General features: G+C 30.0%; 5 protein-coding genes across 9 annotated transcripts; 2 read left to right on the top strand and 3 right to left on the bottom strand.

The window, feature by feature from the left end:
- Positions 1 to 819: 819 nt before the first annotated feature.
- LOC131844402 (uncharacterized) lies at positions 820 to 10353 on the top strand. 2 transcript variants are annotated; one of them, XM_059193285.1, is made up of 12 exons: positions 820 to 1028; positions 1114 to 1324; positions 1408 to 1531; positions 1615 to 2177; positions 3063 to 3406; positions 3559 to 3672; positions 3963 to 4605; positions 4858 to 4885; positions 4999 to 5076; positions 5430 to 5557; positions 5905 to 5953; positions 6394 to 10353. In XM_059193285.1, exons 1-12 carry the CDS (start codon positions 960 to 962, stop codon positions 10238 to 10240), a joined length of 6198 nt encoding a protein of 2065 aa, XP_059049268.1. In that variant the 5' UTR covers positions 820 to 959; the 3' UTR covers positions 10241 to 10353. The 2 variants fall into 2 exon arrangements, with proteins under 2 accessions (XP_059049268.1, XP_059049269.1); XM_059193286.1 differs by lacking the exon at positions 4999 to 5076.
- A 306-nt stretch (positions 10354 to 10659) lies between these two features.
- On the bottom strand, positions 10660 to 13494 carry LOC131844344 (HIG1 domain family member 1A, mitochondrial). Its single transcript, XM_059193204.1, has 3 exons — positions 12918 to 13494; positions 12644 to 12761; positions 10660 to 12080 (listed from the first exon to the last, which is right to left on the bottom strand). The coding sequence occupies exons 2-3, from the start codon at positions 12735 to 12737 to the stop codon at positions 11893 to 11895; spliced, it is 282 nt and encodes a 93-aa protein (XP_059049187.1). The 5' UTR covers positions 12738 to 12761; positions 12918 to 13494; the 3' UTR covers positions 10660 to 11892.
- Positions 13495 to 13839: 345 nt separating this feature from the next.
- Positions 13840 to 16364, bottom strand: LOC131844235 (beta carbonic anhydrase 1). Of its 2 annotated transcripts, none has more exons than XM_059193060.1 (5): positions 16159 to 16364; positions 15007 to 15091; positions 14744 to 14931; positions 14432 to 14620; positions 13840 to 14212 (listed from the first exon to the last, which is right to left on the bottom strand). In XM_059193060.1, the coding sequence occupies exons 1-5, from the start codon at positions 16249 to 16251 to the stop codon at positions 14003 to 14005; spliced, it is 765 nt and encodes a 254-aa protein (XP_059049043.1). In that variant the 5' UTR covers positions 16252 to 16364; the 3' UTR covers positions 13840 to 14002. The 2 variants fall into 2 exon arrangements, with proteins under 2 accessions (XP_059049043.1, XP_059049044.1); XM_059193061.1 differs by lacking the exon at positions 16159 to 16364 and adding an exon at positions 15761 to 15841.
- Positions 15981 to 18079, top strand: LOC131844234 (serine/threonine-protein phosphatase 2A activator-like). 2 transcript variants are annotated; one of them, XM_059193058.1, is made up of 2 exons: positions 15981 to 16130; positions 16962 to 18079. In XM_059193058.1, the coding sequence occupies exon 2, from the start codon at positions 16962 to 16964 to the stop codon at positions 17949 to 17951; it is 990 nt and encodes a 329-aa protein (XP_059049041.1). In that variant the 5' UTR covers positions 15981 to 16130; the 3' UTR covers positions 17952 to 18079. The 2 variants fall into 2 exon arrangements, with proteins under 2 accessions (XP_059049041.1, XP_059049042.1); XM_059193059.1 differs by lacking the exon at positions 15981 to 16130 and adding an exon at positions 16413 to 16501.
- A 1866-nt stretch (positions 18080 to 19945) lies between these two features.
- LOC131844438 (HIG1 domain family member 1A, mitochondrial-like) lies at positions 19946 to 22015 on the bottom strand. 2 transcript variants are annotated; one of them, XM_059193330.1, is made up of 3 exons: positions 21809 to 22015; positions 20789 to 20892; positions 19946 to 20187 (listed from the first exon to the last, which is right to left on the bottom strand). In XM_059193330.1, the coding sequence occupies exons 2-3, from the start codon at positions 20880 to 20882 to the stop codon at positions 19994 to 19996; spliced, it is 288 nt and encodes a 95-aa protein (XP_059049313.1). In that variant the 5' UTR covers positions 20883 to 20892; positions 21809 to 22015; the 3' UTR covers positions 19946 to 19993. The 2 variants fall into 2 exon arrangements, with proteins under 2 accessions (XP_059049313.1, XP_059049314.1); XM_059193331.1 differs by lacking the exon at positions 21809 to 22015 and adding an exon at positions 20994 to 21064.
- Positions 22016 to 26104: the final 4089 nt, after the last annotated feature.

Consider the following 26104-nt stretch of genomic DNA (forward strand, 5'->3'; position numbering starts at 1 on the left):
CCTCGTGATTTCGAGCAAAAAGGTACATACTTATGCTGAAGCATAGGGAAATTTTATTCTAATTGCTCCAGTTATTTTTATCTACAACAAACAATAAAACCATCCATCCTCTATAATTGAATTTCAATATGATACCTAGTACCTACTAGCTGTGCCCAAGGTTTTACTCACATGAAATTTATGGCTTATGTTATTCTGATGTATAGTATATTCAGATATATATTACTGTCAAGTTTCATCAAAATTCGTTCAGTAGTTTCTGCGTGAAAGAGTAATAAACATCCATCCATACTTAAAAACTTTTACGTTTATAATATAATAATATTAGAAAGATGTGGTATAACCGCCGTTGCATAAATATAGACCTATATATAATATATTAATAATTTTATTTCTAATTAGTACAATTATCATGCCAAGCGTTCATTGTCACACAATCTTTTCATTATATTTGTGCTATTGAGCAAGTAATCACTGTGCTGTTGGTGTCAGAAATTATAATTGAGACGCTGTTTACTATTAAAATAAAATAACGGGCTAATTACATCCGATAAGTGTTACATTATTTTGTTTTTCCATATCCTATTTTGGTCACTAAACTACTCATGTAGTAAATATATACAGCAAGATATCGTGTAATAAATGCTTAATATTGTCGGCTTTACGCGTAGCTACGTTATAAAGCGTGTCAAACATCTAATTCAAATGTCAATGTTAATGTCAGTCAATAAATACGTTGTGTTTTTAAAGTTTTAGTTTGTTAACTTGTTTCCGTCTGATTTTGATTTGAATTGTTATTACTTTATTTATTATTATATTAGTTATTGACATTATTAATGAATTGTTTGTTTTATTTTTTACGTCATTACATTAATATTGTAACTGTTTAAAACTAATAAGTGTAATTAATTATATTAAAGAAATTGTGGATACATACTCCATTCTCTAATTGTGTCACAATGACTACCGAAATTGAAGGTTTAAAAACAAATGAATTTTTACGACGACGAAAATTGAGACTTCAACAGGTACGCTGTTTTTATAAATACTAATTTACTAAAACATATTGATCTCTAAACGGTTAAGTTACTAATATGATATATTTCGTTTTAGGTTAGGGAACAATCAAAAGACATAGCTAAAAAGATCCGATTACGAGCTAAAGCCGAAAAATTACAGAACATTGCAGATATTGACACTAACTTACAAAAACAATACTTGCAGCGCCAAGAGAAATTGGTTAAAAAGTTGGAAGATCTGTATTCTAAAGGAATTAAGAGTGTTGGAACGAGTCATAAAAATGCTACTGAAGTTACATTATTAGGTAAATTATGTTAGTTATAATATGTTGTAATATACTTTGGAATTTTTTAACAATAATATATATTAAATATTTTCATACACTAGAATCACCAGAGAAAATAGATTTATCAAAACAAAGAGGACGAGAGGCAGCTGCTGAATTAAGAAGGAAGAAACAAGAGAAATTAGATGAACAACAAAAATTATTAAATAGAAAAGCACAGGCAAGGTTTGTATTATCTTCAAATATATTAAGTTGAGTGTAGTTTAGTTTAAAGTATTCTGTATAATATGTATATATTTACATTCCAGAGAAATCGCTAATGAAATCAGTAGAGACAAGTCAACTGCTGTAGTTAACAAACTTTTGACAAAGCCAACTATTGGTACTGATGGGATTAAAGGGCCAGAACTTTCCGGTCCTGTCAATTCTAATCAACATATCAACATTACTGACAATGATAAAGCTTCAGAAGAACTTTTAAAACAATCTGACATGGCGACTCAGTGGGACTTTGATACTGTTCCAAATGAGTGGGAACCAAATATACCCAGACTGTCTTTACCTAAAGATGACAGAGACAGCACAAAAGAATCCTTAAACAATAATGCAGAAAGTAAATCTGATAAAAGTAAAAAACATGACCTATTTGCTCTTAGTGAGGAAATGCCATTGAGCTTACGAGGAGGTCCTGCAAATATATCTGAGGAAAGACTACCAGTAAAACCTTCATTGACACTAGTATCTGAGTATTTAAAACACAGAGGTCTCAATTTAAGGGACACTGACTCAGGATCAGTTGCGAAGAAACAGTCCAATGACCTAACTGGTATAAAACAAACAATATTACGGACAAGAGCTTCTAATGCAGGAGGTAATACATTTAATGATCTATGTCATGTTATTGATGAGGAAATTATTCCAGTGCCATCATGGCGAGCAGAAAAAACCTGTGAATTTTGTTCACACTATATTTGCCATCATACTCAATTGAATGTTACTAATTCCCAAATAAATAAGTTTTTTAGTTCAGTAAGACCTACTGCAAGAGATTTGTTTCCAAGTCCAGTTCTGAGAGGATCAAGTCCATTTAGGAGGAATAGACTTTCACATAGAACTTGCCAGGATGCAGGTGACATGGTTTTTATATTGTCATCTAATGCATAGTGTAGTGACTATCATGTTCTCCTGTATAAATATAATACATAGGAATACTGCAATTGATTTTGGTCATAAATAAAAATAAAATTAATAAATTTCATTATTCTAGTAGTACAATATATTTGCTATATCAGTAGTTCCATATTGTTAAATAATAAATACAATATGTTATATTATCATTCAGCTTTTTATGGTTCAACTGAAATTTATAAGGACATTTCAACATGCTTATAGTATTGTTGTGTTAGTAGTAGTCATGGACTATTTATAGAATAAGTTATACTAAGAAAGGTATTTTATTTTGATAAGCTAGTTTTTATTTTGGACTAAGGCCACAACTCATGAATGCAAATGCTATCTGCATTTGCAATCATGAGTTGTGGCCTCCCTTTTTATAGTAATGAATGCCATGAATGAATTATTATAATCAATGTTTATATACTACTTACTTGTACTTAGTAAGTACATTATCAACATCCTTAAAAAGTAATTACTTTAAGAATAGATTGATTTGTTAGTACAAAAGATAATTTTATTGTACACTTTTTACAGTAAATTATACACCTAACATTTTAACTAGACTACAAATTGATTTCAGCCAAAGGTAAAACCTCAGAAAAAACAACAACAACAAGTAGCATACCAAGTATACTAGCTAAAAAGAATTCCGTCACTGTATATAATCACTCAACCAGAAACACGCGTGATGTACCACTCAGTGATGAGGGACTCGTGGTGCCCACTTGCCCGCCCGGTGAAGATGCCTACTCACTAGCGGCAAAGGAGAGCAATAAAGATAACAATCAAGACATGGAACATCTGAAGAGATTACAAGATATGAGATCTAAAATTGCTATGACAAAACAGAATGTTGAAAAGGAATATAAGGATACAATGATGTTTTTGAATTCTCTGCCAAAGAATAAAGGCAGTAGACAAAATGTATGTACTTTGATATTGTTATTTTATGTGCTTGCATTTTTATGTTATACATAATTATGGACTATCTTAAAAATAAAAATACATGTAACAGCTAGAGCTGATCCTAGAGGATATTACATATTTCAAGTTAGATTATTTCAATTTTATTTCAGAATGTTGCTTATATGGATGGACATAGACAAGAAATGCTCAACAAATGCAGGCAACAGAAATTACAACATGAATTTAGAAAAATTGAAAAGGAATGTAGAAAGCACAGTAATATGGTATGATTGAGAGTTTAAAATCTGAATATCATTTTTGACGAAATTACAATAAAAAAATATTCAATTGAAAGAAAAATATAACATGTATACAATTAAATGTATATTTATAGCTTCTATTTTAAACATATCTATTTGGATGTCCATCTCATGTATATAGGCGATAGTTACCACATTTAACTTGTTTGCTAATCTAATAACACAATCACAGTAATATCTATTGCCTATGGAATGTAAATTCTCAGTTACAGCCTTTAACTTGTTTTTTCTTAATATGGTAATAAACATTTCAGAATTCCAGTTCACAACTACTTGAAAGAGAAAGGAGCAAATCAAAATCACCATCTGGGAAGAGAGATAATTTTGAAGCTAAAGAGTTCCAGTATTCTTGGATGCCAGTGCCCGAAAGCGATGGGAACCTCGTCATTCACACTATACCTACATCAGTAAGAGAGGGAAAGGCTGGGAATACTGTAAAATTTAGTAAAGTCGACAGCTACCATGAGTATAGATCGCGACATAAACATACTCCCCCCACTAAAGACACAGTTCAGCAAGATAAACAAAAAAAGGTTCTTGAAACTGTAATTATTGAGAATAGCAGTGAATCAACAGACAGCTCTTCAATAGCATCTGATACTAGCTCGGTAGAGAACTTGAGGCTTAATACAACAGATTCAAAAACTAAAGCTGATAGGAATCAGACTTTAACAGATACTGACAGAATTATTATATACAAGGTTTTGAATTCCAAAAAGAAGCATAAGGCTAAGAAAAAAGCAAAATTGATATCAGACATAGCCAAATCTTTGAGTGCTCTAAACATAGATGTGAACAGTAAGGCTGATGATGATAAAACTAAAGATAATAATGAAAAAAATACAGTAACAAATAAACAAATAGAAAAGAAATCTTCATTAGAACATTTGCAAGAAGGTATATATTTTTGATATATCAAGCACAGTTTTCATTTTGATATTCTGATATTATGTTTAAAGATGTACTTTCATGATCATGACATATATTTCTTTGACAGTTTTTTTGTGATAGTTTGTTAATTAGACCTGTTGCGAAAGCATTATTGGTATTTTAGTGTACTTTATTATAGCCTTCTCTTTCTATCTATAGGTGAGTTTTAACATATAAGTTCTTATGAAAATAATTTTATGGTTTTTTAAATATTTCCAGGTGTGTACAAAACAACAAAGGAAACAGGGTGAGTGAATTTCTAATTACTATTAACTGTTCTGTTTTTTACCTGACATTCAAATCATTATTCATTATTGCCTTAACCTGCATGTTCTTAATCCTGAATCCTACCATCCTCAGGATATCTTACAATGTAACCAGTTGTTATACTACTAATATAGAGATGTGGCAAACAACAGCTGAGAGGCAGCCATGGTGGTAAAAATATAATGGATTTGTATTAAAAATATTTAGTAGATTAAATAGTTATATTAAATAACTGGAATAGGCAACATGTTATTAAATTAACACAATTATCTATTCTGAAGTTAGCTTTTGTGTAGTACTTTAACATTTTTTTTATATGATAAATTGCATTAATTCTGCCATAATATAGCCTAATGTTTATATCTTTATTTAATATTGACCTGTAATATATAGAAATTATGCATAAATTTCTTTAAATAAAGTAATATTATGTATAGCTTTTAGTATATTTTGTAATTATACATTATTATTCTTATAGATTCATGTAAGTTATTTATTATATTTATACTGTATTTCTTTTTCAGGGACAACATTACATCATTATATTTTACGGACAATTCTCAGGGAACAATTCAGAGAGAAGACAACACCAGGAATAATCAATTATGTGCTTGTGGCAAGCAACTAGCTAACGATCAGAAGCAACATCAAGGTGATTTATGTTAATATTACTTCAAATATGTATTGTTAAAATTGTATTTCATGTTTTTTCATTTGCTTCGGTGGTCTTGCGGTTTCATACGCCGCTTTACTTATAATGGTCGTGGGTTCTATTCTTCGCATGGTACAAACATTTTGTGTTGAAGAGTACATATTGTTTGTGTCGGTCTAAGTGTTTTCTATGTATCTACATATATTGTTGTATAATGATCGCAAAGTAATATATCCTTTTATTGCATTTATCTACTCTATAAAAAATAAACAGAAACAGTTGTTTGAGAATAATATATGTAAATTAATCACATCATACTAATTATTTTATATTTGTTATTTCCACAGATACTGATGTTCATAAAGAAGTTGGTAACAAAGTACAACAATCTTCCATGTAAGTATCTATATGTAACTACACAACTGAAATAGCAAAAAAGTTGATGGCCACTATTGTAAGTGGTAACTGTCGTCTTTATAAATACATGAATAGTACCATTGTCATCACGTCACGTGACGTCTATCATACCCCTCATGCATTGATATTTTTTTCATTTTGAGAACTAAGGTGCATATATACATACTTTGTTATTTCATTGCCATATTGCATCCTACTATCCCAAACACATTTCACTAAGCAGACTGGCGACAGCTGAAGTAAGCAAACCAGTAGGTGCAGGTACTCTTTGCTTGTTTCAATACAAAGCTTGTTTACATTATAATGTGGTTCCAATGCGGAATGTGACGCGGTGCCATACTTGCATTCAAAAACATATTTGAATAAACTATATAGATATCAAAGAACTTTACCTATGTTTTGTATTGATTCTCTTTCAGATCTCCAAATATATGTGCAGACTATAAATGTGGATGCCCTAGGAGTACAAAACCTACTGATAACCAACCTATACAGCCATCAACAGCGAACTCAACTACTTCATTCAAAACTGCTGTCAATGACAAAGCAAACACTGTTCTACCTGATAGTGAATTCATGAAATTAATTGATGACTGTGGTCAAGATGCTGGGAAATTATATATCGGTGCTACAGGTTTCCTTAAAAACGATGCTTATGAAGTGATCATACAACTTAGAAAAAAAGAATCAATGAAAGATGACAACATTAAATCAGATGAAAAAGTATCAGATGAGAAAACCTTACCCTTTGAACAACAAACTCAACAAATTAATGAAGAATTTCCAATTACTTCAAGTGAAATGATACATGATAATCAACAGTCAACAAATGTCAATTGTCTGGAAAATTTAACTAGTACAATACCACCCTGTGTAGAAAATAATACTATACTAGACAATGTATCTAAAACTAAAGAAGACAAGATTGAGACACGAATTGGAATTGAGGGGAACAGTGAGAAAGATATCACTTCTAGTGAAGGATCAAGTGACCCATCACTAGGAGTTCATACTTCTTGTCAGAAGTCTAGTACTGTACCTAATCAGGTTTCCAAATTAGGAACTGTCCCGAAACCTGCAACTTCAGCTTGTACACAAACTACATTTAGCTCTCCAAATTCAAGACCGGTATTCTTCCATATGAGTTCTTCTACTTCTACAGCTTATATGAGCCCTCCAGAAAATGTGTTACCCCAATATTTTAGGCACCACAGAGATGATATCTATGACTCACAGTTCCCTGACACTGGATGTACAAAACATGAGGGTTATCCATGTAAACACTGTGCTCATTCTAGAAAACAAATGCAAGTTGGGGATCATTTTCATTGTAAGGGTAAAAGAAAATGCTCCCGAAATAAATTAAACACTTCACCAATTACTTTTCGAAGCTATACTGCTACCGAAAATAAAGAAGACATAAATAACGATAAACATACATATAACAAAAATCGTAAATGTCACAAGTGTGAAAGTCGAACTGAAGCAAAAACTTGTAGTAAATCTGGAAGTCATAAAAAGTTCAAACAACACACTGCCCACAAAAAGCCATCTCAAAATCTGATTATGCACATTAGTTCTGGTGCATCGTCATATAAAAATGTAATATCAAAGAATAGTTTAAATAAAGACACCAGATCAAGCCTGAACCCTATCATCAAAAGTTATGTCAATAAACTATTAACTCTCAATAAACAAGGTATGAAAGCAATTGAAGTAGTAAATCAAGAATGCAGTGCAGTTACAACGCCAGGAAGCTCTATTATTGACATGCCCAATAACATAGTTGGACATAAACCATTAATAGAAAATAAAATATCACTAGAACAAATAAAAAGTACGCTAATACAACAAATATTGAATGGTAATGCTATAAATTCCCAAATCGAGCCTAATAATAAGGTTTTGTTGAATACAACAAACCACAACATGAAATTTAAAAAGAAGTCTTGTCCTCACCTTGTTAAGAAAAGATTAGTGCACAAAGTAAAATCATTAAATATTTCGCGAAATGTTTTAAAAAATAAATCAAATCAACCCAGTTCTCTTGATAAATTAAATAAACCAGTTTTACGACAGTGGCCTACAGAAACAAAAGAAATGTCTAGAGTTTTAATGAAAACACATATCAACAGTCACAGTAAATTATCTAAGCAATTACTAACAAATGAGGCAGAACAGATAAATTGTAATTCGGAAAGAACTGATGAAAGTTCTAATAATTTACCTAAAGTACGAGACAAAGGAAATCTATATGAGAATAATATAATTGGTGCAACCAAAGCAAAAATAAATCAGTTTAAACATGCATCACACAGAACAAATTCAGCAAATTCAGAAATGAGCGGCTCATCATGTATGACTCAACCTCCTATGAACACTTCTACTCAGACAAATCAAGACATTGATTCAGAAATACATTATATTAAATTAGCTCAAAATAAACTGGAAAATATGGAAAAAATTGCTGATCTGACAGAAAAATGTACACAACGTTTGTCAAATCTAGCGAAAGTATTGGATGAAGTTAGGAAGAATAAATCAACAGCATATAGTCAAATATCATCTTCAGACTCTGCATCAGATTCAGACCAAAAAGCAAATAAGATAAACACTAATATCGATAGTGAGCAAATTCAAATACAAAGTTATGAGCCAGTTATTGAAATCCAAAATAAATTGGAAAACAAATCTCCCCCACCCATCTCTTTAAACACAGATAAGACAGATGCTGAATTTAATTCTGCCGATTTTGTTCCTTTTTTATTAGATATACCGAAACCTGCAGAATCAAAACGTCACATCACGCCACCTGAGAACAATTTAGAGTTGCCAATTGTTCAAGAACAAATAATAAAAAATAGAACCCGTCCACCTCCTGCTCTAAATCGTATTAATTTAAAACATACGGAAGAATATGTGACCCCACATGAACTTTCAACAGTTGTAGAAGTGGACTCACCAATGAGTGTCAAGTTCAAGAATTTATCACGTAATGATACAAAGTGTGATGCCATTAATGTTTCAGAACATAATTATAATAAAGAAAGAACGAAGGATGTGGTTAAGGATAATAAATGTACATATAACATTGACAAAATCCGTAATCCAGATGTTGTTCAAATAGATGATAAAATGTCCAAACGAACACTTAAATTATCATCTACTGAGACATCAGAGGACTATAAAAATCAAATCATAGATCTGAAGAAATTCAACGACATAATGTTGAAACCATTTATCAGTATACATGAGTACGCTAAACAATGTAATGTAGGATCATTCGATGAGGCATCTAATCTTGACGATGTTCCAAAAGATGAAGCTTTAAATGACGAATTGAGCTCGATGCAATCAGATGGTAGTTTGCCAGATGTGATTGCAGAACTATTAAAAAGAAACATTATTTCTGAGCCATTTAAATACGATTCAAATGCAAATTCCACAACTGTTTCATCAGAATCTACATTATCAGTTTTTGCGTTGTCTAAAATGCGGAAGGAGAAAAAGAGAACAAAGGTAGTAATTCAAAATAAAGAAAACATAGCTGAGACTTCGGATACATTGAGTTTTTCGTCGAATCCTGATTTGGAGAATGCATTTAAAAAGCTGGGTATGGGTTGGGCTTCTTCGACTTTAAAAAAAACGAAAGAGCGCTTAGCTCTCTCTTCGTCTTCTAACACGTCTAGTTCCAGTTTATCTCAATTTAAATTGAGAAGTTTGAACCAACATGATACTCCAGCATTAGTAACGGATTCCGTTTCCTCAATCTTAGATGTATCAAAGAAGCCATTACAAGTTCAATATGTTAAAGAGAAGGCTAAAAATGCTGGACAACAAACTTCATTAACAAAATCAATGACAGTAAAAGAATTTTTAACGAATGAACTGGCTAACAAAATTACTTTCACAAATAGATCTAATAGAAACGACACAGAAGAGTTTGTTTCTCTGTTTGAGACAAAAATGCCAGAAGAGTTGAAACAATCGCCATGTGTGGGCCAGGAAGAACTTTCAGTAGACAGTGCAACAAACGGGAATAGAGCTCGCACTTCGACTCCCGTACAAATTTTTAAATCGATGACATATCACTCGAGCTCCAGTTCTAATTTATCTAATGGCTTATTTAGTAACGTTGATGATTTGTCGTCCGTTAAAGTAACTTCTAACTCAATACGAAATCATTCCACATCTGAAAAAGATGACTTGACCATTCCCAATTGTAGCCTTAGGACAAAAAAATCTGATGCTAGCAAAAGTGAATGATTATTTATTGATTGAAATTAGAATTATACTTAAATATTTATGTTAATTTATTTAGATGTATATTGAGAAAGAACAAATTATTACGAGAAATAATAATTAACGATTTATATTGTTAAAGCTTTTGACTTTGTATTTATGACAAATAAATCAATGTGCCTTAGATTTTTGTACATTTTATTTCTTCATTAAAGTTCAAATTTCATGCTCTTGAATCATGTTTTCTAGAGAAGATTAAAAAAGCGCAATTAATATAATAATTTATGAACATACACAATTAAGCAAATAATCCTATGGGTGGTGCTCTGCCGACCGCATCACCGAGGTCATCGCTCTATTTTAGCGAGCGAGCGAGCTTGCGGCCTAACTTAATTGGTCGTAAACCAATTGTAATAAAAATAAAACCATTACTGGATTTCAAATGTAGTTTATATAATACATTAGTGAAACGGCTTAACCCAGATTTTACTGGTTAATATTACAAATATTAAACAGTAAAAACTGCTTAGTAGTAAGTAGTGTAGTGATAAATAATAATTATTCTGACTACAAAGTAATGGTATGATCCAATATCTGGTAATGTACTACCACTATGGTTAAATTATTATGCAAAATCATTCTAAAAAGCGAAAGGACACTAATACATAAAAGTTGTAGACTGGAACTTTAAAACATTTATTATTTCATTGATTTTTATTTCTAATTTGAAACAGAACATGAATATCACATTGTAAAACATTTCTTTAAATAGTTTTCTAGTTTTACTTACAGATCAATAAAATAAAAGCTGTTGCTATTTTTTCCATAAATTTCCCAGGCTTCTAATACATCTACATATTATTAAATATAGAACACTATATTTATAAGAATTATATAAAACAAAGTATATTTAGGCACAAAAATAATGAATATCTAGGTTATATTCTGATAAAATCAATTAATTTTGTTTACTTATATGTATACATAGAAAATTATGGCAAAATAATCATTTTTGTAGGTTGCATCTGACCTTATTAGCATATGTCATTAATAGTTTATTAAAAAAATATAATTAACTATAATTTGTGTGAATTTTGTTTACATGAGATTATTACTTAGATCTAACAATGAAATAAATAACACATGATCACATACATGTTACACATGTAATACAAGCTAAATCACAGAACATAAATTAGTTCCTAAACTATATTAACATATAAATTAGGGAAACAATACAATAATGCCTCTACATTTTTAGAAACCAGTGCAAAAAATCATAATTTGAGGTTAATGAAATATTTTAAAATAACCATAAAAGTCATAAATATAGAAAGCAAATAATTATGAAATATATTTTTGGTAAATAATTCTTTCAATCATTGTCTTATTATTATTTATATTTTTTTTTAGTGTATTTTACATTTACATACCATATACATAACATACATTTGATATATGAATGTTGGTGATTGATATGGAATTGCTTTGCAGAAATCTATTAGCAGGAGACATTAGAATCTTACAGAGAAAATGAGGCATTATTATACATTTGTTGACACATTCAAGCCTGATACTGATTCATGCAAGAGATTACCATTGAGATTTAATTTATAGATTCAGTTTAAATGTTACATACAGCTGTTTATTGTATTAGTTTCCTTAAGAAATTTTGTCTATTCTTTTTTATCTTTGAATATATGTTCTTTTGCTAAATTGTAGGCTAGACCGACAGTTAGAGCTGCTACAACAGTGCCCTGTGCTGCGACCCGGAGTTGCATTAAGAAAACACTGGTACTCATTTTTCCTTTATGCTTATATTGGTAAACACCATAGCCGCAAACACCTATTAATCCCAATATACCTGAAAATTAGATTATTTTTGTTAAAATGACATGATAGTATTGTTTAATAAAGGGTATAGAATAATTAATCAGTTCATCAGTTGTACTAAATTGTAAAAAAAGAAGTCATCAGTCTGTGATTTGGAAAATCTGATAATTTATTAAATAAAAATAAAATAAAATATTATTTAAATAATGTATTTCTGAATGAAGCATTCAAAAATACATTATTAACATAAGGTCACCTGTGTGACTTAGTATTAAAATTATACACATACATAATTAAGATATTATGCAGTTAGTCTTTCAATCCAACCAAAATTACTATTTTCACTACTGTGTAAGTAGTGTAATTAGTAATCAGAAATTAAGAGGTACTAAAGATTTCCCTCAGTGCAATAAACTGTAGGACTGTTTGTAGTTTGTTGCACTGACAAGGAGGAGGCATTTACATTGTACCAGAGATACCACAGAAGTAAAAAATATGGTTTTGTGGTTAGGTTTTATTAAAAAATGTATTTCGAAATTGTCCTTTTACAAAAACGCAATATCCACATTCTTATTATAGTATTATTGTCGTTACCTATTATCATAAACGGGGAGTCCTTGGATTTCCTTGCCAATTTATCCGCCTGAGACTCATCATTATAATCGAAAACTCTTTGGGAATTTGACATCCTTGTCTATCAGAGAGTATCTATCTACAAATAAAAGATTAATAATTTTTATGGTTAATACAAAACTTACCAATATTTTTATAATATAAATATGATAAAGCAAATATTATGATATAAATTCTTAAGTAACATTAATTAATGTTAAGTATATTTTTATTATAAAATAAACACTATATTTACCTTAACATTCAAAGTTTAAACGGAAATTATTACAACAATTAGAGTATAACAAATACACTAAGTTTTATATTATATAATTTTAAATTTTCCACGACATTGAATTACATGAAATTACATCAGTTCTAAATCACAGATCAGGCTTCTTCAGATACTTTCTGAATACAAATTTGATACGCACATGTAAATTCATCGTTAAGGTCAAGGCAATAAAGGTGCTTTTGCAATGCTAGATCAATATTAATTGACGTCATATACTCTATGTTTGGAAGTCTAAGCTGTCTCGTGGACAGAAAATTAAGTCAGTTATCAATTACAAAAGTTTGATATATTGATTGATGTAATGACAACGTAACCTAAAAAAGGTACAAAAATTACGCATTGTACAAAAATTAGCAACTCATTTACGTCAACGTATTTCTTCAATTGAGCAAGTGTTCACTACACTATATGGCTTCAATTTTATTTACTGTATCTTAATTCCAACTGCCGAGGTTTTGTAACGTTTCACTATCACCCGAAAGAGGTATTTTCCTTAATTGGTTATAGTTATACGGGACAAGATGTTTTACTATGGACATATATAGAGTAAGGTGTCCATAATTCTTATTTAATTTTCAGCAAGTTATATTTTACTATTGATGATTAAATTCATTTTTATTTATTATATGAAACATATCTCATTACTAGTTGCAGCTTTTTTGAAACAACGAAACTCAAATTCAATTAAATTCGATAAAAATATATTGTATCGTTAAACCATAGACAATATTACAGTTTATTTTATTACTTGTAATACCAATATTAATATGGATAAAGTTTCTAGATTTAAATTTCCGAAAGGTATTTTAAGTAGTAAAAGAAAAAATGATTTAGTTTTCATATACTAACTCATAAATAAAATTTTTAAATATATTTACACTGTATATTGTTACCTTATATAAAAGTAAAAAAATAACATTAAACTTAATTGATATAGGTAGTAACATGATTTACTATTTATAAATTCGGTAAAGCTTGTTACTTATATCTATATATCGAAATATGTATAAACATAGGCGTTTGAAATATATCTTTTAGAGTAAGAATTATGAATAATATCTTCTCACTTCTGCCAATATAGTTTCGTATGTCGATTCATCTATTACTATGAATCTTTTAGCGCGTCTACTGAAGTAATATATATCTCCCGTATAAATATCAAACCAGAGAGCATGGATATGTAAATCATGTTTTTCTAATCTTTTTTTTAACATTCCATATGATGCAACATTTTGCAATTGCTGGAGAGTGTTAACCTGAAACATCGATAATATTAATAATTATACATATATATTATGCTTTCAAGTCAGTCATATAAAGCGTTTCCTGATCATTGCTCATTATTTTAACAAACATGTCGTCTCATATAGGTAAATAGAATTTATCAAAGAAATAATTTCTCTCTTTTTTGTAAATACATATTTAATTAAGATTATGTAACAAAATATGTTAATAGTGTAAGTAAACATTCGTACCTGTGATAATTTATCTTCTATGCAAAACTTATTGTCTGGGTCAATGTATGCTGCAAATTTTCGTTGTGGAGTTTCAGCAGTAAAAAGTACAGGTTTAGTAAAATCATTTTTCATGTCTAAAAATTTATTCAAACTTGATGTACTATGTGTACACAGCCAAGATTTTAGTGGTGATATTCGTCTTTGTTCCTGTAGACACAATATATTTAGTTCAGAACTATACCTATTTTCATATTATTGTATATAGCTGTGAATTTACAGAAGTATGTAAGTAAAACGTTACAACAATTAAATATTTAATAAGTTACTAACAACAGTAGACTCTTCTTTGGATTTTAACTTGTACAAAAGGTTCATAGCTTTGCAGTCACTATGTCCACACACAATAATGTGTCTAATATCGTTAATAATACAACCGAGTTCTAGAGCTGCTGGTTCACAGCTAGTCATTTCATCTACAAAGTATTGAGAATGCGGTATAACGTTCCCAGCATTTCGTACTGCAAAACAAAAAAAATTACGTTTATAAGGTATAGTATTCACAAAATAAAAATTCCTTAACAGTTAATACAAACCAACAAACATATCTCCGACACTAGTTTCTGTGAATCTGGTTGGAATCATTCGACTGTCCATGCAGGTGTAGAAGACGGCTTTTGGCTAATTTATTTAGAAGAAGAAATATCAGTAAGATGAGTCATCCAATAATTGGATTTATTATTAATACACAATAAATATGAGGTTTGTGAGAAGTTAGGAGTTAACACAGTATATTTATAGTAAAAATAAAACAGGACATATTATACAAATCCCTCTAGTTCCTGTTAAACAGACCTTTAAATTTCTTACGCACTATGATTTTTCATAATATGTAACTTCAGTTTGAGACTGGATTGCAGAATATAATTAAGCTAGCTTAATTATAACATGACTATATATTATATGGGCCTAGGGCCATATAATATATAGTCATGTTATACAAGATTTTAGATCATTGAAGCACTCACTATCACATTAATATATCACTGTTTGTCATTAAAAAAACTAGTAACTATTGTATTAATAAGGACTAAACAATAAAAACGGAGAAGTACACAGAAAATTTGAAATAGCTATATTAAGTTACTGAAAAGTTTCATTAAAATTCGTTTGCAAGATTTTGCGTGAAAAAGTAATAAACAAACTTACAAATTTCGAGTTTATAATATTATTAAGTAAGAAGAAACTCTAAATAGTAACAAAATGTAAACAAAAATGTTTTTTTATGAAAGAAAATTCACAAAAAAAACATTTTTGTTTACATTTGAGGAAATTATGTATTACTATTACATGTTTCGTAATAAAAAAAAAGCGACATCTCTTCAATTAATCATAAATAGTGGTAGTGTTATTTAAACAGTGTCCTGTTTTGTACTCAATATTATGGTCGCCCTCTTCGAACAAGACATTGTTCTACTTACTAAATGAGTACATGTCAATGAGTATATGAATATACAGTAAAGTGCCCACTGACTAGATCCGTCAAGTTAAGAAAAACGTCAATGTCAAAGTTGTCAAAATATTATTTTCGTTTCCCGTAGAATTATAATTTTTATTTATTTTAATTTAACATCGAAAAAATCAAGAATAGTTAATATTAATTGTGTGAAGAAACTATATTAACTAATTAACATATACGAGCAGTATTGTAAGATAAAAAGTTAGTTAATTTACAAATAGTTACTCACAATAGGGTTATCTTTAACTTCTTGAAATTGTTTTACCATACTTGCGCGATCTAAAACACGATATCTCATAATTCCTCTCAATATTCTCTCCATATTTAGACTATTTGGGTACTTTTCATATCACAAATGAAGGCACTTTTGTTTAGATTGACGTTCGTGTTTAAATGAACTGCCGAGCCCTGAGGTTGACAGTTATGACCTTCATTTGCTAGCTTATCGCGGGCAGTGAAACGAACAATATTTTGTGAGGTAGCGAGGTAGTAGGGTCAACGTTCACAATGATACTACTAAGGATTAATAATATTCAATGTTGTACCCAATTATCCATACTATATATAAATAGGTGGTAATCATTAACCTTTAATATTAATTATTATACATGAACATAGTAATTACATTTCTTATAAACATCTACATATTAATAAAATATGTAAATAAATATATAAATGATGAAATTATTATAAAGCTATTTTGTATATTTTACTTTGTTCTGGACAATGTAGTAGTTTTATCTGTAAAGGCTAATAATGTTGTATTAAAAGAATTCAGTAAATATTTGCAATTTATATGGAATACATTGAAATAATTTATTTTATTTTCAAATTAATATTTTAATATTCTTACTAGATTTTTTTTTCAATCAACTTAAAAGTCTAGTTAACTGTGTATTTTAGCTATATGTTATGCTAAATTCTTGTCAACTTAATTTTAAGTAAATAAATAAATACTCATTTTTGAGATTATTATTATTATTATTATATTTTGTCAAGAATATATATAAATAATAATGATTTCTATTGCAGATGAATGCAGAGAGTGCAATTGGAGATGGCAAGACAATAGATAGTGGAAGTGTTCCTATACTTCCTGTTAATCATAAATTTGTTGCACCTGAGAAAGCTGTGAAGACTATAGCGGATATGGCTGTATGGGAGAAATCTGAAGCTTACATGGAATACACTGGATTTATTGCCACACTCAATGAGGCAATAAGAGGGAAACCTTTATCAGTTGATTGTAAGATATCACAAAATGTAACAAAAATTATTAATTTACTTGATAAAATTGATAAAATAATAGATGAGTTTCCACCAGTTGAACAGCCTCAGAGATTTGGTAACACTGCCTTCAGAGATTGGCTGGCAAAAATAAAATCAACTACTACGCACTTACTACAAGAAGCATTAGATCAAAAATTGCATCTGGCAATACCTGAAATTAAAATATATTTGGAAGAAAGCTTTGGGAATGCCACCCGAATTGATTATGGAACTGGTCATGAGATGTCTTTTGTTATGTTTCTGTGTTGCCTGTATAAAATAGGTTGTTTGGATGTTGAAGACAATGTAGCCACAGTATTTTTAATATTCAATAAATATATAAATATTTCAAGAAAACTACAGAAAACATATAGAATGGAGCCAGCGGGGAGTCATGGAGTTTGGAGCTTGGATGACTATCAATTTATACCGTTTATTTGGGGTAGCTCGCAACTGATTGATCAGCCAAAAATATATCCTCCGGGAAAATTCTTGGAAGATGATATTGTAGATAAATATTCTGAAGAGTATATGTTCATTTCTTGTATTAAATATATAAAGGAAGTGAAAAAAGGTCCATTTGCAGAGCACTCTAATCAATTATGGAGCATAAGTGCAGTAGGCTCCTGGACTAAAATAAACCAAGGTCTCATTAAAATGTATAAAAAGGAGGTTTTAGCAAAATTCCCTGTAATTCAGCATGTGTTGTTTGGTTCACTTCTTCCTATACGTAGATTTCCAATCAATCACTAATTGTATTGTACATATAGTACAATATAGCAGGGTGAAATATTTAACTATGATTTTATAATTCATTAATTGAATGTGTATATGTAAATACTTAATTTGTTTAATGAATTTAGCATTTTCATAGATAGTCCTGGCATCAAAATTAGTTTGGAATAGTGCACACCAAAAACATTGAGCTGTAATAAAATTTAAGAAAGGCCTTTTTAATCTATCTACACAAAAACCTATCTTTTATCTACACAGAGTAGATAATAGATATTTTATGCATTGTTATTTAGACGAAAATGACATACAAATATTGTGTAATAAATATGTATGTCAAGTAAAATGAGATCTATTGAACATAAACAAATGTAGTCTACATTTGTTTATGTTCAATAGATCTCATATCAACTGAATTACATTTGGAAACTGTAATCACTCTGGAGTTATTAAGCTTAACATGCTAGGGATCTGAATATATTGGGCTTCTGCATTTAAGTGTCTGCAGATATGATAACAAACCTATTTGAACTGCCAACACTTGAAAATACCGTATGCGGCAGAGTATACCCTATAATGGTCATATTGTTCATGTTTATTGTCTGGTGTAAATAGTTCATTAGCTTTTACCTATTCTCAGTAGTTAAAACTGTATTGTGTCATTATAGAGTTTGTACTGTCTCTTTATAGTATGTTAATGAGATTTTTTATTTTATGTGTACTTGTGTTTATAACTAACATTATAAATACGAAAGTAACTATTGATATGTTACCTTTTAACACCTATACTACTGAATCGGTTTTAAAGAATTTTGGTTAAGATGAAGAATGGATTTTGGAGAAGAATATAGGCTACTTTGTCCGCAAAAATGAAACTTGAAAGTTGAAGAAGATGAAATTTGTACTTATTATAACAAGAATTAGGGAATTATTTAGAAATAGACTACTCAAAGCACCTAATTCTCACAAATGAATATGCAGACATCATGCCAATCCATTTATCGTTTCAAAAATAAACTCACTTGTATCTATGATTGATAAATATAGCAGTATTTGGCATTAGTAAGAGTAAGGAATATAAAGAAATGTGATAATAGTAATTAAATTCTATGTATGTGTTTGAGAAAATATTTAAATGTGGTAGTGAGTATGTTGCTGTTGTAATGATTAAAATCCATTTAGAGAAATGTGTAAATGCTTTAATGCTCTTCGGAACGTTGTAACAATTGTTTTGCTAACAATACAGTGGGTTTTTGTAGATATATATTTATTTCATGTATTAATATCACTAATGACTAACTGTAATAATAAAATATTTAAAATTACTCAGCTAGATTTATTTTTACACGCAGATTATGATAGTATTTTTGGTCTTGAAATTTTATTCCTTTAATCCTCAATTCACAATGGTTACATGAGTGATGACCCCATAGATAATAATGTACCCTGTTAGTTAACCTCCACGCGGTTCCCATTGAAAACCATCACGATAAATTCGTTGTGAATTTATCACGATGTGCTAACTGACCTGACCTCATTCATGGTTATCGTGTGATCCTCCACTGGAGCCCCGACAGCATAAATCTTTAGCGTAGGAATCCTCCTTTGTCGTCATCCAATGAGTTTCTAATTCTAATCCATAAAAAAATAGATTAGGCTTAGTTCCGTGTCGCCAAGAGTGATAGGTAATAAATAAATAAACTCTACAATATAATAGCAAGGTAAATTTAGACAAATTTACCTTGCTATTATTTTACAAATTAGGTAGTTAGTGTTTTAGATTTCTTTGTAAATATAAATAAAATTCTTGAAGTAGTTATAATCACAACACAAAATATACATACAAATCAGTCACAGCTTACTATTATAGTGACTTATGAAATAAATATATAACACTAAAAGAATTAAAATACCTATTTTTACATCGAAAGAGATTGGTATAGCTAGTACCTAAGTACATAATATAACTTCTTTCGTCACAGAACATAGATTTTGTTTATGCTTTAATTTTATTTATTTATTGGGTAATAGAAACATGAAAATTGTATTGAAAAGATCCACATTCAATGTTCGTTAGATTTAGGTTTATTGAAGTGGTTATTATAGAGAGTGTACGCCATGCCAGCGGTGAGGGCCCCGACTACGGCACCTTGCGATATAACACGGAACTGCATGAGGAAGACGCTAGTACTCATAGCGCCTCGGTGCTTGAATTTATATGCGCCATATCCTACAGCTGCCACTAGACTGGATAGTCCTAAAATCATTTCAGGTTTTTAATGTTTAGAAGGAACAACTGCTGTGAGTACAGGTATGAGATAGAGATGATTCAAATGTATAGATCGCCTTATTTTGCATATTCATGCAAAATAAGGCGTTTTACTTAACCGCTACACCACTGAGGGCGTTAGTGCACAGTCTTAACGGCCTCGGTGGTCTGGTGGTTTAGCACGCCGCCTTACACGCCTTACACAGCCGATGGTCGCGGGTGCGATTCCTCGCACGGTACAAACATTTGTATTCATGAGTATGATTGTTTGTATCGAGCCAGGCGTTTTCTATGTATAATATGTATCTAAGTGTTAACATAAAAAAAATATGTTTAGGTATGTATTTGTATCAGTTATCTAGTAGGTACCCATAAGTCAATTTTTAACTAGCTTAACTTGGGTCTAAATGGCGCTGTGTAAATTGTACTGATTAAAAAAATATTTTAATATGTTCAGACTTATAATTCTTGACTTCATAAATTGTTAGTCTTGTACTTTCAGAGACGAAATTATAAGTCGAGTAAATACTACTAAAGATAGGTATAAGCAGGTGCTTGAATATTTAAAAATCGTACACAAATTACATACCAATAATCATGAACGGAGATTCTTTTGATTTACGCGTTAACTTTTCGCCATGAGTTTCCTCGTGATAATCGAATGTTGGTTTTTCTTCGGCCATTTTTGTAAAACTGTAATGACAAAATAGGGCCTATAACATGTACTCGTAATCCTCGTAATATTAGAAATGCGAGTTTTAGTCCTTGTTATTCAATAATACCTACCTACCTACCTATAGATAATAATTTTGCGAAGATTCTACTTCATTGTAAAAAATCATCTAGGTACGGGACAGGTACCTAACTCTCTCACGTTCAACAGTCAAGCAGCTTGATTACAGTGAAATTGTAGATTATTAACATCTTAGTCAAAGGAAGTCTTTAGTTAGGAATGGTAGCATGTAGATATCTTGGGCATCATATGATAACGTGTTGCCATTTAAAACAAATATATTAGTCATTTTCAGGTCCGTCAGCTTGTTAGCCATACCAATTACCTTAAAAAAATATACTTCTAGTAATACATAAACAGATTAACTCATTTGAACGGATTTTGTACACATATGTCGAATTGATTCAAATATAAGTTGATCAGCAGAAGTAGGAGAAACTGTGAGTTACTGCTGGCTTTCAGTAATATGATTTGACTTTCTGGTCGGTATTAGAAATAAAAATATTTAACTACTTATGTATCTTGTACTCTACTGTAATCAAGTGGGTAAACAATATCAATTAAGTAAATATGTACCTAATTCGGTTCAGGATACGTTGAAAGAATTATCTGTAAATAATATCATCACTATGTATGTAATATTTATTATTATTATATACCTACCTGCTTAAACGCAGAACGCACAATTTAAAGATAACTGTTTAAAGAAGTACATAAATTAAGTTTTCACTTCACATTTGTTAATATGCAACTAGTTTTACACTGCACTGTAGTTTTACGTGGACGGCTCTGAAGAAGATTGATTAATATCGTCAGACGGCAGTACACTAGATTAGTTTATCAATAATATGAGTTGTCAATACTTCCCATACTTACCAATTCTAATATTATGAATATACCTACATCATTTAGGTATACGGAGGTATATATCATAGATTGCATGTATTACATATATAGTATTTTGCGTAATTAAGCAACAACCAATTAATAAACCAATATAAGTACATTCATAGATATTTGTTTTAAAAATATCTTTATTTAGGTATCTGAATGGATATTGTAACATTACTATAGTTTGTAATAATATTGTAGTACCTACGTTTATTCAGTATCTGTAATAAATGGCAATATTAATACGTAACTTCTATACATATATCTAATTTATTAGTAAATCATACAGGACTGTAGACGATTTGAATGACATTTCATATAGTACATTATATCTATTATCGAGCTACTTAAAGATAAGAGATATAATCAATACGATATCGCAAATACAACTAGGTACATATGAAATCTTGTCGTTATATTAATGATTAGGTATATATAGGATTACTACAAGTTCGTTATGAGTATTTATTTTGATAGAACCCGTACATTTCTTTTTAAAAGGGGTGATCCTATACCGCTATACCTCAGTTTAGTACGCCGCCTTACGTTAAGCTAATGGTTACAGGTTCAGTTCCTCTCAGGATACAATTGATATATTTGGCGCTGTGTTATTATTATTTCCTGCGTTATTATTGCTATTACTGTACCATGGCTGTTGTTGAATTTAGGGTTGTCACTAAATAGATTTTTTGCTGTTATCACGGTTCACTGTATATGTACACCAAATTTATTATATATTCAGCAAAGTACCTACTTTTATGATACGTAATGACTTTTTAAGGATATTAAATGAAACTAAATAAAATATGAAACATAAATATTTATTTATATTGAGTAATAAAATGTCATATTTCGTGTAGCCACGTAAATTTAGAGTGAACAAATTTAAGAATAATAATCAACTTCTATACTACCTATCCTTATAGTAGGAAACTAAAAAGGTTGTCCTTGCTAAAAATTGGAATGTACTAGTCAATTTTGCCTTTTGTGGTTTTGATACACTTTACTATACTGTATTAACATCTGAATTGATATAATTTGTAGCCTATATGTTGTTCTGATATATAAGCTATATTACTAGTAAAGTTTCGTAAAAATCCGTTCAGTAGTTTTTGCATGAAAGTGAAACAAACATCTATCCAAACTAATAAATTTTCGCAGTTATTTTTTACGGGACTACTGGAATAAGTTTGCAATATTTACTCGTATAGCATTTATTAAAATTATTTAATTTATAATTATAATACCTACATTGGGTACAATTTTTAGCAAGGACTCGACTATGTTTAATAAATTTAAAATTTTTCAATTTAATTAATATAGAGTTTCTAACATGACTCATGAATCGAGTAACCATAATTGCAATAGATCATGAAGTTGAAATAAACTTGTATATATTTTTAAACTTCAATATCAATTACTAGACAAAATAAGACAATTCGGCATTTTTTATATACTTACTTATAATGCTACTTTCATGAATAAGGATTGTAATATTTCTTGGGCTTAAGCGGTGGTAACACTAAATAGGCCTATATACATATTGCTGCTTTGGAATTTATGGATTAATTAGTCCGTAATAATATAATGGTTTTAATTAATAAAAAATTAAATACTTGTAACGACTTTATAATAATAACATGTTCAGAAGACAAAAACCGACTCAAAACTATTGGTCAAATCATGATCAAAATTTATATAAGACCACAAATTATTATTAAAAAATATCAAAATACAGTCACTTAAGAAGCTTTGAGATTGGTGCCTACCTATTTTTTATTATTTGAAATCTGGTGCTTCTCATGTTGTTTCATCTATATTTAAAAAATGTCTGACAAGTCATTATTCAGTTATCCTTAGTAATGCAATTCGGTATTATCGTCAAACAAAGAGTAACTTGTAAGTTAACCGAAACCTTATAAAACGCCCTTGGTCGGGCGTCTATCGGTCGATATCGGTCGTTTATCAACCTCTGACCAATAATAATATTGGTGGTAGAAAGCCGTGTGATATGTTTTAGGTTGACTATAATAGATTTTGATTTTAATAATTAGTGAAGCCGGTGAACCCTACAGGAAACAGGGCAATACTGGCATGGATATAATTGGTATAGACACTACTACATTTCAATTTATATCCTTTTACAGAAAATTATTAGTATTAGAACAGATATAGGCGGTAAGACATGACCTCGATGACTAGGTACAGTATATTCTTTGACTTACTATGTATAATTATTGACCACATTAGAAATATTTACACTTAGTAGACTACTACTATCCTAACAGGTCTGGCTACGGCGACTGCGTCAAGGACTCCCAAACCTTTCATGTGGGCTCATGTAACAATCATATAGCCAACTTATTTATAAAAGTCCACGCATAATTTTGGTATGCCAAGATATTATTTTTATAAACGTAATTTAGCCGGAGGTGGACGGGCTTCTAGTTCTTAGTGTAATTTATGTACGAAATTATTTTCGTCTAACATCCAGTAATAGTATTTATTACTACGAAAATTTTATGTCACATTCATATTTCACACGAAAATAAATTTTGAGGGTTGCAAACTATCTTTTTGAACGAAAGACTCAAAATGTACTCTGGTCTTTGTAGATAGTTTTGAAGTGTTATTGGTGATTGAAGCTTGTTAAACTCATTCTATCATACGCTGTGTACCGTTTTATATGTATACAATATAACTACATTTGTTTATATACAAGACAATGCTAACACCAAGAGTATTAAGGCCAGTTTACACTTATAGAGAATAAAACTAATTTTAAAGACAACTTACGCAATAGTTTGGTGATATGTAGTTATAATGAACAATGAAATGGTAACATTTAACCAGAATGACGTTTCCTCCATATATAATTTATTAACTGTGCCCACTACTTCGTCCGCATAAAATGATGAGACTTACATATAACCATTCATCTCCCCCTTCAACCGCTTACAACCCTTTTTCGCATTAGTTAAAATATGTTCAGTAGTTTTGGCATGAAAACGAGACAAGTGTTACTTTTATAATATTAGTAAGGATAATTCGTTATTCATATTTCTTAGCGAATAATTACAAAAATGACGTATGCAAGCCCAATAATAATTACAATATTGACAAGCTAATAAATATAAAATGTTCTTATCTAATAAACATATGTAATATTATAAGTATTTACCTAATTTGTTTACAATTTTACATTATGTTTAACATTACAGTGGTAAATTGGACACGTTTTTTAATAAGCCGTAACATTCGTGTCAAATATACCATTAGTAATGATTGCATAGGCTAGGACTATCATTTATACATGTATTTATATAAAAGAATCACAGCTGTAAAATTTGCAAATCATGTGTTGTTTGTTGTTGTATATTGAGTGGCAGGATCAATATATGTTCAACATAAACATGTTTAATTGTGTCCCATAAAAGCTATTTTATATTATTATTATTTAAGTATACCCAATAAAACTTATAGTGATTGTCTGGCTGAATACATATGCAACAGTAGAATTATTTATTTAGGAAAATTAATTTTAATGTATTGAATTGCAAATGAATACAAATGATAGCAAGGAATCGAACCCGCGACCATCGGAAGTTTAGCGGTGAGCTCCACTGAGGCCGAGGTACATTTAAACACTGAACCGTAAAATGAAAACAGAATTAACAAACGGTTTCACCAAATTGGGTGCTGTTTTCAATAACGTGTTGTTGTTATGCGTCAGTTTTATTCAGAAAATCGTAAAATACTCGATGTTGTCTGTTTAGAAATTGTTTATAGCGATAGACCGTTTTTTATTTTAATTTTATTACATACTGTTTTCCCTAGTGTATCTATTTTTTCTCTATGCACAATAAAAAGTTATCATTTATTATATTATTATAGATTTAACAACATGTAAGGGCGTCACGTGGTTATCTGGCCCCTCCGTATTCGAGACATATTGTACTAAATAACGTTATCTTATCTACACTATACTATATTAATTTTGCTGCGAATATTTTATCGATTGATAGAACTTTGTGAACTTTGAAAGGGATAAAATGTGATATATACATATCAATCTCGGCTACATTTATCAGGGTATAGTACAGTCAAGTTTCAGAAAGCAACACGCGTAATTTCATTTTGGTGATGGATATATTATGGTACAGACACATGTAAACTTTTGTCAATAAATGCATATCATACTTCATTTATTTTTATAATTGGAATGGACTCAACTTTAACTTTTTGCATTTCACGTCCACGCAGACTTTACATAATTTAGGT

The sequence above is a fragment of the Achroia grisella genome, unplaced genomic scaffold (assembly GCF_030625045.1).
Source record: "Achroia grisella isolate CSIRO2021 unplaced genomic scaffold, CSIRO_AGI_Agris_v1 utg402, whole genome shotgun sequence".
Taxonomy (NCBI): Eukaryota; Metazoa; Arthropoda; class Insecta; order Lepidoptera; family Pyralidae; genus Achroia; species Achroia grisella.